Source organism: Callorhinchus milii, unplaced genomic scaffold (assembly GCF_018977255.1).
Source record: "Callorhinchus milii isolate IMCB2004 unplaced genomic scaffold, IMCB_Cmil_1.0 Scaffold2, whole genome shotgun sequence".
NCBI lineage: Eukaryota > Metazoa > Chordata > Chondrichthyes > Chimaeriformes > Callorhinchidae > Callorhinchus > Callorhinchus milii.
In genome coordinates this window covers 332,326-351,008 of record NW_024704743.1, presented here as the reverse complement: position 1 = coordinate 351,008, position 18,683 = coordinate 332,326, and the positions used below count along the sequence as shown (strand labels likewise).

General features: G+C 45.1%; 1 protein-coding gene across 1 annotated transcript in view; it reads left to right on the top strand.

Moving 5' to 3' along the window:
* Positions 1 to 18,683, top strand: part of oxsr1b (oxidative stress responsive kinase 1b) — an 87,733-nt gene that overhangs the window by 14,030 nt on the left and 55,020 nt on the right. Inside the window, exons 2-5 of the mRNA XM_042332515.1 lie at positions 526 to 638; positions 6,071 to 6,179; positions 7,022 to 7,163; positions 17,213 to 17,268. Of these exons, the coding sequence (XP_042188449.1) occupies positions 526 to 638; positions 6,071 to 6,179; positions 7,022 to 7,163; positions 17,213 to 17,268 (420 nt within the window). The remainder of the gene's footprint in view (positions 1 to 525; positions 639 to 6,070; positions 6,180 to 7,021; positions 7,164 to 17,212; positions 17,269 to 18,683) is intronic.

Here is an 18,683-nt window from a genome sequence, read left to right as displayed (position 1 = left end):
AGCACTTGCCTCGCGATTCCCGGGCAGGGCGAAAGCTTAAGCAACTTTGATTACTCCACATGCCTCCTGCTAACCTAGCAGTAAGTAGGAACCCGAGTGTTAGTCGAGTGTCGGATCGTTTTCTGAGGGTAATAATCCCTTCCCCCCAAAAAAAAAAATTTGGTCACTCAATCCACAACTGTCTGTAGGACACTGCTATATGCAATTGGTTGCAGCGTTTTGCCCACGAGATACAGTCAATCCACTTTACAATATATTCTATGCAGCTCTTTCAGGCGTCTCAAATGCAAGGATTATTATTATCATTATTTTCATCATGCAGCTGAAGAACGGGCAGACGGGACTTCAGTTTAATTTCTCACTCAAAGGGCGGCAACTCCGACAATGCAGCACTCCTGTGGCACTGCATTGGAGCATTGGCCTGGACTGTGCGGTGAAGTCTGCACCTCAGTCTATGACCTCCAGGGCCGTGTGGGGCTTCTCCAAACAATTGGCTTTGGTTGACTGTGTGTATTTTTGTTGCAGGGAGTGGAGCTACTGCTGTGGTTCAGGCCGCCTACTGCATACCAAAGAAAGAGCGGGTCGCCATCAAACGCATCAACCTGGAGAAATGTCAGACCAGCATGGACGAGCTCCTGGTAAAGGAAATCTACACGTTCGCTGCATAAAACAACAACGTGCATTTATATAGCACCCTTCGTGTCTAGGCCATCACAACTTTTCGATAGATTTAGGATAAAATCATTTATTTCTTAAGGAATTATCACATTTGTTTAATGTTGCGCCGGCTAACTAACCTCCAGTTAGATCCTGTTATTCCAGCTGTAAATCAGAAACAAGAGGCTGTAAGACTGAGAACTCGTTTATGAGAACACAGTGAGAGGGAGATTAGAATTTCTTTTTATGCAAATGGTTAAGGAATATGAAATGCTTTGTCAGAAGTAGTTCTGGAAGCTAAGATCCCACATTTAACGTTAGGTATGTATGCTTACTTCACACGCCTCTGTTTACCTTGCAGTAAGTTGGAACCCAGTTGTTGGTTGATTGGCTGACCGCTTTTCTGGGGTAACAATTCCTTCCCCCTCCAAAAAAAAAAATGATTTGGTCACTTAATCCACGACTGTTTGAGGGAAACTGCTGTATGCAATTAGCTGTTGCATTTCGCCCACAAATATAGAGTCAATTCATTTTGTGATATAATCTATGAGGTGCTTTGAGATGTCTCAGAGTCGTGATAAGGTGCCGCATCAAATGCAAGGATTATTATTATTTAAAACTGAAGTTGTTTGCCAGTTGAAGGGAAACAGTATGGAGAAATAACTTTGAATTGCAGTGGGTGGCTCCAGTGAGGGAGCTTGCACGAGTGGATGCTTGATTGTCTAAATGCTCCGCAATATTTGTGGGCTCGTTGGGCTGCATGGCCTATTCTGTAATGTCTGATTCTGTGGGTGACGTTTTGCCATTAAAGCCTGAGGGATCATGTGAAAATCCCACTAGGCTGTGGTCACTCCTAAGTGTCAGGTTCTGAATTGCATGCTTTCACCCACTGGCAGCCAGTTAATGATGTGTGTGTCAGTGCTGGTTAATGAAGAGCCAGTGAACGGCGTGATGCTAGGCCTCTAATAGTAGGCTTGTCAGCAGCTGGCTCTCATCTTTAAACAGACTCCCATCTAACGTGAGGTGGAAAGATACTGCCTTCAGCTCTTCTCCACTGGCTCCCTATCGCCGAATGGATCGATTACAAGATCCTCACACTCCTCTTCAAATCCCTTCGTGCCCAGGCACCTCCCTACATCTCCAACCAGTTTACGTTGTCTGATGTGCCATCCTTTGGATGAGGCGTAAAACCATCTGTCTGTTGAGGTGGACGTTAAAGATCTTGTGACACTGCTGGAAAAGAAAAAGGAGTTTCTCCTGCCTTGGCCGTTAAACCTTCAGATAAACCGCTCGTTCACCTTGTGAGACCTTGCAGAGCTCAAGACGCGTTACATTAAACAGCAGCTTCTCCACAATTTCTGTGAAGCAGTGAGGGGTATTAAAGTGACAAGGAGCTATAAAATGTGAAGCTAATTGGTTGTTAATTCATGCAGGGTCACATTGCCTTAAGTGCATCGTACCACCATGGAGTCCCATTAATTAGAGCATTTGCCTCGCAAGCAAGGGTTCGATTCCCGGGCAGGGAGATGCCTAAGGCAACAACAAGATTACATTTGTATAGCGCCTTTCACGTCGGGAGGACGTCCCAAGGCGCTGGACAGAGTACAGCATTTCAGACCCGAGCTGGGTCTTTACTCCACATGCCTCGGTTTACCTAGCAGTAAGTTGGAACCCGGTTGTTAGTTGGGGTTTTCCGGGGTAACAATTCCTTCCCCCTACAAAAAAAAATAATAATTTGGTCACTCAATCCACGACTTGTGGGACACTGCTGTGCATAATCGGCCGCCACATTTCGCCCGCAAAATATCCAGCGTCTTGAGACGTCCTCCTGACGTGAAAGGCGCTATACAAATGTAATTTTGTTGTTACATACAGTCAATTCACTTTACAGGATATCCTATGAAGTGCTTTGAGACATCTCGATAGGGCGCTATATCAAATGCAGAGATTATTTTTATTCATTTCAGGAAATATTGATCAGCGGATGCGCTCGTTGCGGTATTTGATTGTTGTAAACATGATCTGTGTCTTGAAGCAGCAGTGGTTCTGACTGGGAGCAGGCCCTTAGATCAGCCCGTTTAAAAACGCTGCTAAATTGAGCGGGGTAACGAACAGAAAGAAGTTGAGGTTTTATAGCAACATGTCTCGCCAAAACGACTCCCAATTGTTTTGTGGGTAGTTACTGCTGTAGTGTGTTGACACAAGTCATTTTGCATACAGATAAGTCCCACAAGCAGCCAAGGAAGATTGTCGGCCCGGACAATGGAGGAAACTCCCTTCTCTTTTTGGATAGTGCCAGGTGTTCTTTAATGCCCACCTGGACTGACTGACCTCTGTTCAAGCTCTCGTTCGTGAATGCAGTGTGTCAAGTTGGACTCAATTCCTGAAACACTGACCATTTCCTGCATTGATGTGAGACATTGATGTGGATCTGAGCCCCACACAGGAATAACAACAACTTGCCCCCACCCACGTAGTTTAGCGTCCCAGAACGCTCAACAGTGCCTGAGCCGAGGCCGAGCTGGGGTTGGTGGAGGTGACCGTTGGCACGGTCGAAGAGGAAGTTCTTCAGATGCGATTTGAAGATGAGGAGGAAGGGGCAAGGCGGAGGGATAGAGGCAGAGTGTAGTAAAGTTTTTTTGTGGGGGTTGCATAGTGGCTGAAAGTGCGGCCACCAATGGTGGAATGGAGGGCCCGAGGGACATGCAGGAGGCTGGAGCCAGTCGAGCAGAGGCAGCATTATGGATTGGGGAGTAAGCAGGTCGGAGAGGTAGGGAGGTGCCAGGGCATAAAGGGATTTTTCCTATGAATTACACAGTCACTACACTTTACAGTATATTCTGCAAAGTGCTTTGAGACGTCTCAATGACGTGATAAAGCACTGTAACCAGGTGCAAGGATTATCATTATTATAATGATAATACCGCCCAAAGAAAGTTTAAGGTTGTGGCAGCTGGTTCGGGTAGGATGGGGATCAGCTGTAACAGTCTTCACGGCTGAGTAACCTGTCACCACTAGTGCCTGGACTCGTGCGTGAAAGATTAGCCACTTGGGGGAAGGTTCCTCTTGATTTACCTCTTTTCATCCAAGAAGCTTCCCGGTCACAGGCTTGTGAATGCTCACATAGGGTGATCTGGGGTTGCTGACCACAATTTGTTTTTGATGCCTTCTCTGTCGTGGATCGAGTAACCAAATTCTTATTAATATTTTTTTTAATGTTTTATGGGATTATTACTCCTGGAAAACTGCTCTGCCTAATGTTTCGCTCTACGGGGAATCATACCCGCGCCTCGCGCTTGCGATTCTAACCACTATGAAGAGGCCTGCTCTTTGTGATTGAATCCTCGATACCGCTAGTTCGCTCTCTCCTGTTGTGTCTCTTTCTGTGTGATGGAGTGGGCGCATGTATCCACACAAGGAAATTTCCCTGTGTCTGAAATGGAGTGCACTCTCTCGCCCTGAAGGGACATATCCTGCTTACTTAAATCCAGAAAGTACTGTATTAAGCACAGGTTGATAATAATAATAATAATCCTTTTGATATAGCGCCTCATCACATTGCCGAGACGTCTGAAAGCCTTTCACAGAATACTGTAAAGTAAATAGACTATATATTTTGTGGGTGAAATGCAACAGCCAATTACGCACAGCAGCGTCCCACAAACAGTCGTGGATTGAGTGACCAAATCATTTTTTTTGAGGGATTATTGCCCCTAGAAAGTGATAGAGTCGTTGCGGTAGCTACTGGAATTTAATCAGCGGAAACCTCATAGTTTGCCATGAAGAGCACATTCTGGCAAACATCCCACTGCTTGTTCGGCTCGCTTTGCTTGCAGGATTAATGGGAGCTCAGCAGGAAGCATCCATGTCCCGAGTGACCAGGCTGCTCATCCTCGTCTCTCCTATGAGCCAGTTTGGCCTGTCATTCGCAGATTCCTGCTGAGCTTTCCACATTCATCTCCTGTAATTAAAGAGTGTGTAGGATGTAAATGATTCAGGGGAGGCTCCATCAATCATTAAAGCCCCCAGCGATTCAGAGAGGAGATCCCACAAAATATACAGTCAATTCACTGCGGTATATTCTGTGAGACGTCTCGAAGACGTGATTAGTGCTATTTCAAATGCAAGGATGATTACTATATTATATATCCCACGTGCGCTGTTTCTCTGAGCAGCGATGTGGTGTGTCCACAGTGTGATTTTGCTGGAATCTGCTTTATTTTACTCTGCCCCCAAATGTACTTGGCACATCGAGGCTGTAGCTGTTCTTTTCTCCAAGGCTGAGGAATGTACTCGCCTCATAGGGTCGTAAAGTAACTTGTCATGAACAGTAAAATCTAGGGGAAGGTGGGGAAGAGGGGCAAGCTGACAGAGACAGGGTTGATTTGTTGCTCACCAGATCCAAACCATATAAGTTTCTTCATCCCAACCTCTTGTGATGAAATCTGGTTCGGATCTTTGTAAATTATATGCAGATTTAATTTGAATAGAAAAAAAATGTTCCATTGGAAGAGAGTACAATAGAAATTTACTTTATATAGTGCCTTTCATTTTGGGAGGATGTCCCAAAGCGGTTAACATGGGTGGGCACTGAGCTCGGAGCCAAAAATGGGTGAGAAGATGACCAAAAACACATTCGAAGAGATAGGTTATGAAGTGAACCTTGAACACAGCGACGGGAGGGAGAGAGAGGGGGCAGTTGGAGGGAGCACAAGAGCAAACCCTTTAAACACGAAACAGATCCAACTATCTCATGTGCAATCCCTTGTTGGAAGCGACGAGTTTGGGAGTCACAGGCCTGTCATTTAATTAGCAATCGTTTCACTGAACCAGGTCAGGCAGATGTCTCTCACCTCACGTGCCAATCTGCTCTGGCAGGATTTCTGCCAAGGATTTTTATGTTGCACTAACGGGCCTGAATAATGGGAGCTACAGTGCTGCAGTCTGTCAGAACCTTGATAGAATTTACCAGGATCCTCAGTTTACTTGGACAACTGGGTAACTATCTGCCCGAGAGTGGTATCCGAGGACTGATGGGCTGACTCACCTGCTTGGCTCAGCAGGTAGCACTTTCGTCTCTGGGGATGAAAGCTGTCATTTTGGGTGTTCGCCTCACAGACTAGAGCGACACTCTAGTCTAGAGTGTGCAGTCCTGTAGCTCAGTGGTTAGAGCACTCGCCTTGCAAGTGAGCGAACCCAGGTTCAATTCTGGGCAGGGTGAAACCTTAGGTAAATTTCATTACTCCACACATGCCTATTTAGCAGTAAGTGGAAACCAGTTGTTAGTTGTTTGGCTTTTTCTGGCTTTTCTCCCTCAAAAGAAAAAAGATGTGATCACTTAAGGAACACTGACAGGAACTGAGGTGGTATGTAAACATCTAATGGATTGTCGTCCTCGCTCTTTTCTCAACAGAAAGAAATCCAAGCTATGAGCCAGTGCCATCACAGGAACATAGTTTCCTACTATACCTCATTTGTGGTGAAAGACGAGCTGTGGCTGGTGATGAAGCTGCTCAGTGGCGGTGAGTCTGTTCAGGATCTTGAGATGCTTCAGAAAGCTCTGGCCTTTAATAGATCACATTCCTTTGGTTCTGCCAACTTGGCCAGGCAACTCATTACAGTTGTACTTCACTCGTTTCTCTCGACCGCATGCAGCACAAAGTGATGAGAAGCTATTTATAAACTCTTTGAACTCAAATTGGATGCGTTGTTTTAAAAGGTAAAAGATACTTGGGAAGTTAAGAGTATGTGGAGAGACTAGAGAGGCTGGGATTGTTAGAGCAGAGATAGTTAAGGGGAGATTTAACAGAGGTGTTCAAAATTATGTGGGGGTTTCGATAGAGTAAATAAAGAGAAACTGTTTCCTATGGGGAGTAGATCGGTAACCAAGGGACATAGATTTAAGATAATTGGCAAAAGAACCAGAGAAGCGATGAGGAGAATTTTTTTTAAACAGAGTTGCTACAATTTGGAAATGGTGATGGAAGCAGATTCGATTGTAGCTTTCAAAAGGGAATTAGTTAGTTACTTGAAAAGGAAAAATTTGCACGGCTATGGGGTAAGAGCGGGGACTAATTGGTAGCTCTTTCAAAGAAACTGCATGGGCCAGATAGCCTCCGAAGTTGGTTCAAAGGGAAAGGTATTGAGACAGACCTTGAAAGAGGTGAGGGCAGGGGCTAGGCAAAGAGACTCTGGGATGGAATACCAGAAAGCCCAGCTGCCGATACAGGGCAGTGGACGTGAAGAGGTACCATTTACCTGGCCTTTCCAATACCCCTGTAGCTGACTCCTTTTTAAGGTAAAGGGGTCATATAATTTTTTGATAGAAACCTAGTGATCCTTGCTTTGTGTTTGTGCTTTGCAGGTTCTGTGTTAGATATTATTAAACACGTGGTGGCCAGAGGAGACCACAAGACTGGGGTTCTGGAGGAGGCCGTCATTGCAACCATTATGAAGGAGGTGCTGGAGGGGCTGGACTATCTTCACAAGAACGGACAGATTCACAGGTAAGCACACCTGGCTCTGGCCTGGCTCAGTCCTATGGCCTTTCCTCTACAGGAGTCCTGTAAATTAGTGGATAGAGCACTCGCCTTGCAAGCGAGAGGATCCAAGGCAAAACCTTAAACAATTCACTGTACAGTATATTCTGTGAAGCGCTTTGAGACCTCTCAACAACGGGATAAGGTGCTATATCAAATGCAAGGATTATTATTATTAAGCCAACTTTTTAATAATTCAGTCTTAGAGGAAGGTGAGACACAGGAGATTAACTCTCCTACCCTGAGAGCTGTCAGGTAACTTTAAAGTCTTACTCAAGGGATGGCATGTCTAGCGATGCAGCATCACCCAGTTCTGGACTAAAATGTCAGCCACAAGTTGGAATTTCGGTTTTGCAGTCCAGGCTATGCTGATTCTGTAGTACTGGAATGCTGCTCTGTCAGAAGTGCCATCCTTCGAATGAGATGTTACGTTAAACTGAGGTTCCATCTACCTGATCAGGATTCAGTTTTTTTTGCTCCATTTCAGCCAAGGACAGGGTTAAAGATCGTGTGGAGGATTTAAAAAGAGAAAGGAGTTTGGGGTCTTGGCCAAAAATCCTGATAAAATTAGTCATTCACCTTATGGCTGTTTGTGGGATCTTGTATGCAAATGTGTTGCTTTGTTTGACTACAAACACATAGAATTTGCTTAGTAGTAATTATTGTGAAGTGCTTTGAGACCCATCAGTGTTGTAGATGCGATATCAAACAGGGATTCTTTTTTCAACATTCACAGCTGTGATGAATGAAAGTCTTTTCTCTGTTCCAGTGTCTGTGTAATGCTGTTTAGGCAGTCAGCACAGCTCCTAATTGGGAATGGGGGGAGGGGGAGAGAAATGCCACAATACAAACTAGCTTGCAATTATTGGCACACAATACATGGTTGGCGAGGTGGGGGAAAAGCAGTGCTTGGGGAAGACTAGTTGCATTTTTTATTTTGGTTAGCCAGGTATCCAATATGCTCAGAACAGATCTAAAAACCAGAAGGGAGATGAGGAGAAGCTTTTATTTGTACCCAGAGAGTTGTTCCAGTCTGGAATGCACTGCCTGGGAGGGTGGTGGAAGCAGATTTGATAGTAGCTTTCAAAAGGGAATTGGATAGGTACTTAAAAAGGAAAAATATTTTCAAAACAATGGGGTAAGAGTGGAGGAGTGGGACTTGGTTGGTAGGTCCTTCAAAGAACCGGCACAGACACGATAGGCCGAATGGCCTCCTGTGCTGTAAGATTCTTTAACCACAATAAATGATACTTGTATAACTCCTTTCACGTCAGGCGCTTTACAGATGTCGCAGGAGGACGTCCCCTTGCTTCAGAATGTTCCGATTCAGACAGTGTTCAACATACACCTGCCACCTGCACATGGGTATTGCCTGTGTCACGCTGTATTTAACCCACTAATGACCTCTGAGACCCTGTTAACCCCATATCAATTTGTCTGCTCCCTCCGCTCAGCAGTCTCTGGCCTGCTTCGCGTACCACACCCTCCCCATCATCAGCGGTCAAGTCTTCAGCCTCTATGCCTCCACTTTTGGAACTTCATCCCACTGTCCTTTCGCCTCACCCCCTCCCTTACCTCCTTCAAGACAAGTCTCAAGACCCTCCTCTTCGACTGCGCCTTTGGCCATCCTCCTACCTTCACTCTCCCTGCCCTCCGCCCCCCAGCTCTGGTCTAAATCCCTGACCTTCCCGTGCCTTGGGACATCCTCCTAATGTGTAAGCCGCTGTACAGCTGTGTGCTATCTATTCAGCTATCTGATCGGCGATGCTTTATCGTCCTTAGAGCTCCGGACGCTGACCTCAACAACAACAAGATTCCATTTATTGAGCGTCTTTCACGTCGGGAGGACGTCCCAAGGCGCTGTACAGTTGGGTCAGGATCCGAGCAAGGGGGAAATGGTCAGGGGGAGGGAAGGAAGGGAGCGAGGAGGGGGTAGAGAGTTGAGAGGGGAGCTGAAGGCACGGTCAAAGAGAAAGGTCTTGAGACCGGCCTTGAAGGAGGAAAGGGAGGAGGCAAGGCAAAGGCACTGCAAGTAGTTGTTGTTGAAGTAGGGAATACACACAGTCAGTCTACCCCTCTCCTGAAGTGATAAATTGAGGCCCCAACTACCTGCTGTGGTGGGCGATAAAGATGCCATGACACTTTTGGAGGAGAGATGTCAGTTCCTGATAAATCGGATATTCTTTTCATGGCTGTTTGTGATGATTTACCATGTACAGCATATGGTTGCCTCGTTTGCCTATAAATCAACAGAGTCTGTAGTGCTTTGATGCATTTTGGTATCACATGTTATATAAGATAATTAGACAGTGTTATGTACGAGAATAAACCATTCATTCCCCCTCCGTCACATGCTCCACTGAGCCCCGTTTAGTTTGCTGAGAAAATCTCTCTCCTCTCCGCCCCCCATTTCCCGCAGCAACCCTGGAGCAGTTTATCTAATCTTAACTCACATCCTACATTATTCATCTCCGACCAATCTCCTCCTTTGGCCTCTCAGTTCCCAGGCACCAGGAACCGTCATGTTCCAGCCGGCTTTTTGATTATCTCCATCTGTTCTCCCATCCCGTCCCCAGGCAGATAGCTATCCACGTCTGTCCAGAAAATTATTCAGTCATTTCAGGGATTTCAAGGCAGCCCCTTAGCTTTCTAGTGGGATTGCTGGATAGCAGCACTAAAGGCCCAGTTTGCTAATAGTGCGTCATGATCCCAGGAATCCAGTGTGATACTGCAACCTGCACTCATGAACCCCCTCACACACCCCTCGGGGCAAATGGTGGGCACGAGCTTCCATTATGTCAGTCTGGCTCAGTGGTAGTGCTCTCTCTCTCTCTCTCTCTATCTCTCACCTCTGAGTCAGAAGGTTGTGGGTTCAAGCCCCACGTTGGGACTTGGAATCACATAGTCTAAGCTGATGCTCAAATGTAACGCATGGGGAGGGGATTGATGGAGACACTGTTCTTTGGATGGGACATTAACCAGGTCCCGTCTGCCTGTTCAGGCGCATGTTAAAGATCCCACATCGCTAATTGGAAAGAGAAAGGAGTTTCACCCGGTGTCCTGACCGTCAACCTCCACCCCATGGCTGTTTATGGGATACTGCTGTGTGGATATTGACTGCTGCGTTTCACCCACAAAATACATCAATTCACTTTACAGCGTATCCTGTGAAGCGCTTTGAGACATCTCACGACGGGAGGAGGCGCTACATTAACTGCAAGGATTTTTATTTGATATTATTGGGTCTCTCTGAAATCGGGGAATATTACTCCTGTTTCTTCATTTATTGTGCTGGTAGTGTTATTTGTTGATTGCACAAACTAATGGTGGTTTGTGTGTGTGTGAGTGTCATTTTATAGTGTGAGCTGCTGACTGTGGCAAGCTGACTGCAGAGACAGAACCGGTAATACAGAAGCATTTTGTTCACGCTCAGCCACCTTGTCCCTCTCAAGTTGGTTTGGGAATTAATGAGCACTCGATGGCTGATGAAGCTACGCAGTGCTTCTCATTATATTTTGATCAATTGCGTGTCTGACACACATGGAAACCCATCGCCATGCTGATGCGGATTCAAAACAGACTGAGAACCAAGCTTTACGGAGTCTAAACACCAGAAGCAGCATAGCTTGCCGTTGGGGCTGTGGTTTGCGGGGTTAAGAGGGAGTGGGAAGTTGAGTGGGAAGAATCGCTGCACTGATCTGCTGCCTCTCCCAAGCCCTGGCGATGACCCAGACTTGCTAGTCTGTCATCAACAGTGCCTCGCAGACCCACTTGGATCAGGAACCAGACTACCATGCCCACCTCGCAAAGCACTTGGGACGGTTCCACGTAACAGCTACTGGGTTAGATGCAAAAACCTTGCATTTTTATTGCACATATTACTCTGAAACGCAGAATTGATTATAGTGATTACTCACTATAATCAATTCCGCTTCTAACAAACCCAGAGTTTTAATGATTCTAACGCCAATCCGGTAGGTCAATGGAGAGGGCTGCCTCTTTGACAGCTAAACGTTACGATAGTGAACGTCCTCATATAATGATCTTGATAATGATCAACCTCACTATAACTAATCTCTCGAGACTGGCGATCCTGCCAGTCTCGAGAGATTAGTTATAGTGAGGTTTGACTGCACTCTTCCGTTTCTAGCTTATTGCCTTGCACAACGGGCCTAAAAGACTCTGCTTCTCTGCTCCTCTCTTTCCCCCACTAACAGCCACTGGTTGTTCATTAGGCAATGCGATACAATACAATAGTGCCTTACACGTCATTGAGACGTCTCAAAGCGCTTCACAGAATATACTGTGAAGAGAATTGATTGTATATTTTGTGTGTGAAACGCGGCAGCCAATTGCGCAGCAGTGTCCCACAAACAGTCGTGGATTGACTGACCAAATTATTGTTATTATTTTTTTTTGAAGGGCTATTTACCTCCGGAAAGCAATCTGCCAATCGACTAACAACTGGGTTCCTACTTACTGCTAGGTAAATCCATGTGGCGTAAGGAAACTTGCCTAAGATTTCGCCCTGCCTGGGAATCGAACCCAGGTCCTCTCGCTCGCAAGGCGAGTGCTCTAACCAATCACTACAGGACACCAAGTAACTATCATTATGATGATTTAGGAGCTATTGTTCTGTGCCCTTGTATTGCATATGGTTCAGTAGCTTCTGTTAAGAATAATACTTTTTAGACATTTCATTATTTACGACATCTAAGCTTCAGAGTAGCCACGTCCTCATGCAGTGCCTAAGGTCCTAGAGGCAGTGCAGGGAGACCAACGAGGCTGATCCCGATTGTTGGAGGATTGGAGCGATCAGCAACAACAACTAGACAAGCTAGGCTTTCAGTCTTGAGAGGGAAGAATTCTGTCGGTGTGTAACATTTTAAATGAGATTCAAATTTCAATCCAGAACATACTATTGGATGCACCAACCAACAAACAAATTAATTTCTATAGCGCCTTTTACGTCAGGAGGATGTCCCACGACAATAGAACAAGATGACATAAGTGTAGAGTTGTGAAGGGATTACAGCACAATGCTTTTCTTTATCCAGAGGGTATAATGACTGGAACAAGTTCCCAGGCGGGGTGTTGAGGCCAGGATGGCAGCCACTTATTAAAAATAGCTTGACCTTGTGATGGAAGATGGTGGGTGGAGATTCTGGAAGAATGAGATGCAATATAACAATATAATGTCCCAAAGATTGTTTATTATAGCAATAAAATCAAATTAAAAAAGTTGTTTAATCTCGTACTGAACAATAGAACCAGAGGACACAGCCGCATTAACCACCAGTTTAATGACTGGGCCACAGGACTGACTCACAATGTGGATTGTATCCAAGATGAACTTCAGGGACACAAGACCCCAGTGAAACTGGGCATTTAGTTGTAATCCATGTGTGCACGCATTCTTTATGTGCAGTTTATTGTACAACGCAGTTTGCACAGTAGCAATGTTAAAAACCGTAAATTTTTACAACACAGAAACGGAGGCATTTTGACCCCTTAGAACCGTAGATGTTTATAAACACAGAAGAAGGCCATTCAGCCCTTCAGGTCTCTGCCAGCACTCAATCCCTTTTATCATCCTTGCCCTTTCCACATAACCATTTTACAACCACAAAATGCACAGTCAATTCACTTTACAATGTAACCTGTGAAGCCCCGATGTGATAAGGCACTATGTCAAATGCAAAGTTTTTTTTTGTCAAAAACTTGACTCATTCCCTTTCAAACAAAAAGTTTTAAAGTATTCTGGCTTGCGAGCATATTTCTGGCTACAGGTATGATTTTTATTTTTAAAGCATTTAAAGCACATTTTCAAGTAGAACCTTTGATGAGTTTTTTTTCACTTATCTAAGATTAGTTGAAAAAAATCGGTAACTTGACCTGTCATATTTATTAAATCCAGGCTCGACTATGCCAACTCCCTGCTTGTCGGCTTTCCCATACTTTCGGTCCGCAAGCTGCAGATCATCCAGAACTCTGCGGCTTTGTCATCCTCTGCATCACCCCTATCCTTGCCCCATATCAACCTGTCCACTCCCTCCGCCTGCTCCACGTCACCTGCTCGTCCGCCTCTCCTTCTAGACGCATTTGAAGATCCTCCTCTTCGACTGCACCTTTTCCCACCCTCCCTGCCCTTCCCCTGATCCCTACCGCCAGCTCAGGTCCAGTTCCTTGACTGTCCAGCACTTTGGAACGTCCCCCTGACGTTACCCTCACTCAATCCAAGACTGTTTGTGGGACACTGCTGTGCGCAATTGGCTGCTAAATTTTGCTCACAATATGTACACGTCACAGTAAATCACGTGAAGCGCTTTGAGCCTCGAAGATGTGACAGGGACTATATCAAATGCAAGGAATATTAAGCTGTTTTGTGTGGACCTTGCTGTACATAAATGACTGCCATGTTTGACAAAACAATCAACTGCACTTGACTTTTGAAACACTGAGATGTTGGTAAGTTGTTCTAAAAATGTGAGTTCATGTACTAAGTATTGCTCTCCTGCATTTTTCCACCACTGAAAACTTCTTCCCAGACTCTGTCACTCAGTAACTGGCTTCAAGTCCTCCAACCCTACTCATTAATTGGAATACCTGAAGCCAGTTACTAAGTGACGGAGATCTGAAGCAATTTTCCACGGTGCAAAAGGTAAGAGAGCGAGCAATTTGTGCCTTATGCTCTGTAGAATTAGTTAAGCAGGATTTGTCCATCTGGAGAGAGAGAGATTATACATTCCATTCCAAACATGGGAATTTCTATGTGTAAGTGGCATGCATGGAACTTCTTCTGGTTTGGATTCTCTTAGCACAGTGATGGGTTTCTGTGTGTGTCATATGCTCGGTTGACCAAGAACGAAAACATTTCATTCTCTGATAATGGAGTTGATCACCTTCGGAATAGATTACTATACCAGAATCCCTATACCCAGCTAGTGCCCTAGTGCCCCTTCAGCAAGTTCTCCTGGGCAGAAAATACACGCTTGGTTTGAATAAAGTCTGCTTCGGGCTGGAGGTTGATCAGGAATTGATCAGACATCATTACGTCCATAAAAATCGCTTGCTCCCCTGCTGGATTTCTACTCTAATCCCATTCCCTGCTCTATTTCTCTCCCTATCGTGTCTGTGTTGGTGCTTGCTCCCCCACTGACCAAAGACCCAGTCAAAGAGGAACGGCCTTGAAGGAGGCAAAGGAGTGAGCGAGGCCGCGGGCTCCGGGATTGAGTTCCAGGTGGTGGTGGAGGAAAGGCTAAAGGGATGGTGCGGGTTCCGATGGTGGAGCGGGCAGTGCCTGCAGAGCGGAGGGAGTCGAGGGTTGGTAGGGTTTTACAAGGTCACGGAACCTGATCGTGGAGGGCTTTTAAAGGTTTCCTGCGCTCTTTAATTTTAAGTGAAACATAAAATTCTTACGAGGAGTGGTGTTTGATATTCTCATAAAATCTCCTCTTGTGTGCTGTGTATTTGTGTGACACAGCAGTATAAGGTGGAGCTGGAGACTGGCAAGGACACGAGTCCTGAGATTGACCTTGATAATTGCTCGAACCACAAAAGGCTCTGATTGTATTGGGTTACCAATTTAAACGTATTAAACAGGAATAGAAACCTGGCCATTTTCAGCGCTGTTGGTCAATCATGTCTGCCGCGCTATTTACTCTTCTTATTAATCCCCCCCCTTTCAGCTCTGCCGCCGTGATTTCTCTGAGGGAGGGGGTTTATAATAATAATGATCGATGCATTTGATATAGTGCTTCATTGCGTTAATCAGACATCTGAAAACACTTCACAGAATATACTGTAAAGTGAAGTGACTGTTTATGGAGGGTGAAACCCTCCAATTGGATTGAGCGACCAAGTTTTTTTGGGGAGAGATTATTACCCCAGAAAGCAATCACTAATCCACTATCAATCGGTTCCTGCTCACTGTTAGGTAATCAAAGGCGTCTGAGTTAAGGAAACTTGGTTTTGCACCAGGTGGGAATCGAACCTGGGTACTCTCGCTTGCAAGGCGAGCGCTCTAACCAATATGCTACGGATTCCTTATCTCTACTAGGCGGGGACTGAGCAGGCAATATCAGGAAGGATGTTATAATAGTAATAATCCTTGTTTTTGATATGGTGCCTTTTACATTGGGAGGATGTCAGCGAATTTACTGTAATGTGCAGTGACTACATTTTTTGCAGTGAAATCTGCCAGGCAATTACCGCACAGCAATTGACCTACGTGAAGTGATGGCTAATTTTATCTGAGGTATCACTGGTCAAGATATATGTGTTTGCTGTGAAGTTAAGTAGGAGATTTTAGGGTAGGGAGAGGAGTGATCTCTGGAAAAAATGTTTACTATTTCCTATCTATATTTGTATATCCATAATGCTTTTACTGCTCAGGTACTTATCCAGTTCCCTTTTGATTGCTCAATGAGCCACTTGAGGAAATGAATTCCAAACCTCTGAGTAAAGCATTTCCTTCTAACCTTATCTTTTGTTTCTTCGCCCACAAAACACACAATCACTCCACTTGCAGTATAACCTGGGAAGTGGTTTGAGACATCCTAGCGATGTGAAAGATGCTATAATAGTAATAACAATCTATATATGTGTGTGTGTGTATTGTTAAGTGGATTGATGATATATTTTGTGGACAAATATCAAACGTAAAGGATTATTAGCATTCTGCTAGCATGGTGGATCGATTCGAAGATCCTCACACTCATTTTCAAATCTGTTTGTGCTTCTCCGAATTGCTTATTCCCCAACCCACTACCCATTTCCTCCGCTCGACTGGCTCCAGCCTCTTAGACATCCCCTCGTGCCCTCTGTTCCATCAACAGTGGCCGCGTTTTCAGCCATTACGCCCACACTCTGGAACATTCTTCCTCTGTCCCTCTGCCTTCTCCTTTCCTTCCCTATCTTCAGGTCGTGCCTGAATGCATTCCTCCTGGGCTTACGGTCACCTCTTCCCGACTTGGCGACCTGCTCCGCCACTGTCAAGCGCCCTGGGTCGTTATCCTTATCCTGGGACGTTATCCTGTGAGGGGCGCATTTTGTTGTTATAGCAATGTCGCCTTGACAACTCAAGGAATATGTATTTCCTTATTTAATTTGTTGTCCCTTTCAGAATCTTCCCACCGTCTAAATTAATCTCAGCTAATAATCTTCTAACGGGAAAAAGAAAACCAATTTTGCTTGCTTTCTGGAATCAGTGAAGATCAGAGGGTCTTATCATTGTTACTCCTCCAGTTTCCTGTACAATTCTAATAATCCTTAACTGCGGCACGCTTCCAAGGCTATAAATGAAACCGAAAATAAACAAGAAGGTTGGGAAGTCGTTCCTTCAGTTGACTGGAGAGAATCACCTTGAACTTTATTTCGGGAGTAATTTCTTCAAAATAAAGATAATACTTTGGTCACTCAATCCATGACTGTTTGCTGTGCACAATTGATTTTGCTACAAAACATACAGTCAATTCACTTTGCAATATATTCTTTGAAGCGCTTTCAGACTTCCCCCAAGACGTAATAAGGCGCTACATCAAATGCAAGGAATATTATTATAACGTAAGTATTTGGAGCGCCCTTAACGTCTCTGAGCACTTGATAATAATAATATATTATTAAAACATTTTATATAGCATATTATCAGGTCGTTGAGACATCTCAAAGCGCTTCACAGAACATACTGTAAAGTGGAGTGACTGTGTATTTGTAGGTAACAGTAGTAGTCAATTTGTGCACGGTGACTGAGTGTGTATAAGCAATTGTGTCAGCTATTTTGCTCACAGCGAGTTCCCACAGACCAGATGATTAACCAATAATGTGGCGATTGTGAAGCGTATGAGGGAACACAACGGTGTTCTTTGAAAGTCTGTCATCCTGGAAATTGCTGGATTGAGTTTGGTCCTCGTCGTTATTTTGAACAGCTGCTTCGGGAAAGGCTAATTGCTTTCAATCGCAGGCGGCATATTCCCTTTTGATCTCGGCACAGCTAATCTGCTCTCGTTATCTTGCAGGGACGTGAAGGCGGGAAACATTCTCCTCGGTGAAGAAGGCTCCGTTCAGATTGCAGGTAATTACTGTCGGCACCGACCCGAAAGTCTTGAAATAACACAAATTGTATTGATATAATAGCGCCCCTCACGCAGGGCAGCGTCTCGGAGCGCTTGACAGTGGCGGAGCATGACACTGAGCCGGGGGGCAGGGAGGGGGAAGGTGGCAGTAGGCGCGATCGAAGAGGAAGGTCTTGAAGATGGGGAAGGAAGGGACAAGGCGGAGGAATTAAGGGAGAGTGATCCAGAGTTTTGTGGCTAATTTAGCATCTCATCCAAAGGACGGCACCAAAGTCACTCCAATGCAACACTCGACAGCGTTGCATGCATGTCAGTCTAGACTTTGAACTCGAGAGTTCTGACTTGCGACCTCAGTAAACTCACAAACATCTGACCGAGAGGCGAGAGTTCTTGCGGCTGAGCCCGATAAATTGCTCGTGCGGCTTCAAGAGTTGTGACACTGCTGTGTGCAAATTATGTAGGCTCGTCTACAATTAGTCACTGCACTTTATAGAAAACTTCGAAGCACTTTGAGACTTTTCAGCATGATGTTAATGGATGTTAATTACTCTCTGTTAATGGAAGAATTATTATTAAGAGCGTCACCTTTCACAAGTTATTGCCAACGTATGAAATTGGGGTTCCTTGCTAACGCCACCCTGAGCTTTTCATAATTTGCTAGTAGCTCTCAGGCACGCAGTGAGTGACTAAGAGCCCTGGCTTTCATGTCGGACAGGCCCCAAATTCTGCATCCGCCAATAACCCTTAGGAGAAGCAAGTTCAGATCTGTGTGATATGTGTCATTGTTCAGTGAGAAGGGTGGAGAGCTTTAGAGGCTCGTAAGCATGGCTGTGGATTTCTGCACATGTCAATCACTGGCTGATCACCCAAAAAGCTTGCACAGCAAAAAGTGTGTACCTAGAAGCTGAATAACTAATATAGAGCATAATGGATCCTGGGTTTGAGTAGTTCATAATGGATACCTGGAATGAGTATCTTATAGCGATCCTTACATTTGGTACAGCGCCATTCACGTTGGGAAGTATCTGAGCACTTCGCAGGATATAGTTTTTAATGGTACTTATTTTGATTTGGATAGCTCTTTCCGAAGAGCCGGCACAGACACGATGGGCCGATGGGCTCCTTCTGTGCTGTATAGCACTTAAATGTAATTTTTTTGTTGTGTAACTCTACGGTGCCCCTGTTTAGCTAGCAGTAGTAGGAACCCGGTTGCTAGTCGATTGGCGGATCGCTTTTCCAGGGATAATAATTCCTCAAAAACAATAATAATTTGGTCACTTGATCCACAACTGTTTGTGGGCTGCTGTGCGCACTGGCTGCTGGGTCTTGCCCACAACAATTACAATTAACATCAAGTATCGTGACCCCAGCCAGGGAGTTTCACGTGTTCATAGACTTCTCAGAATGCTTTAAC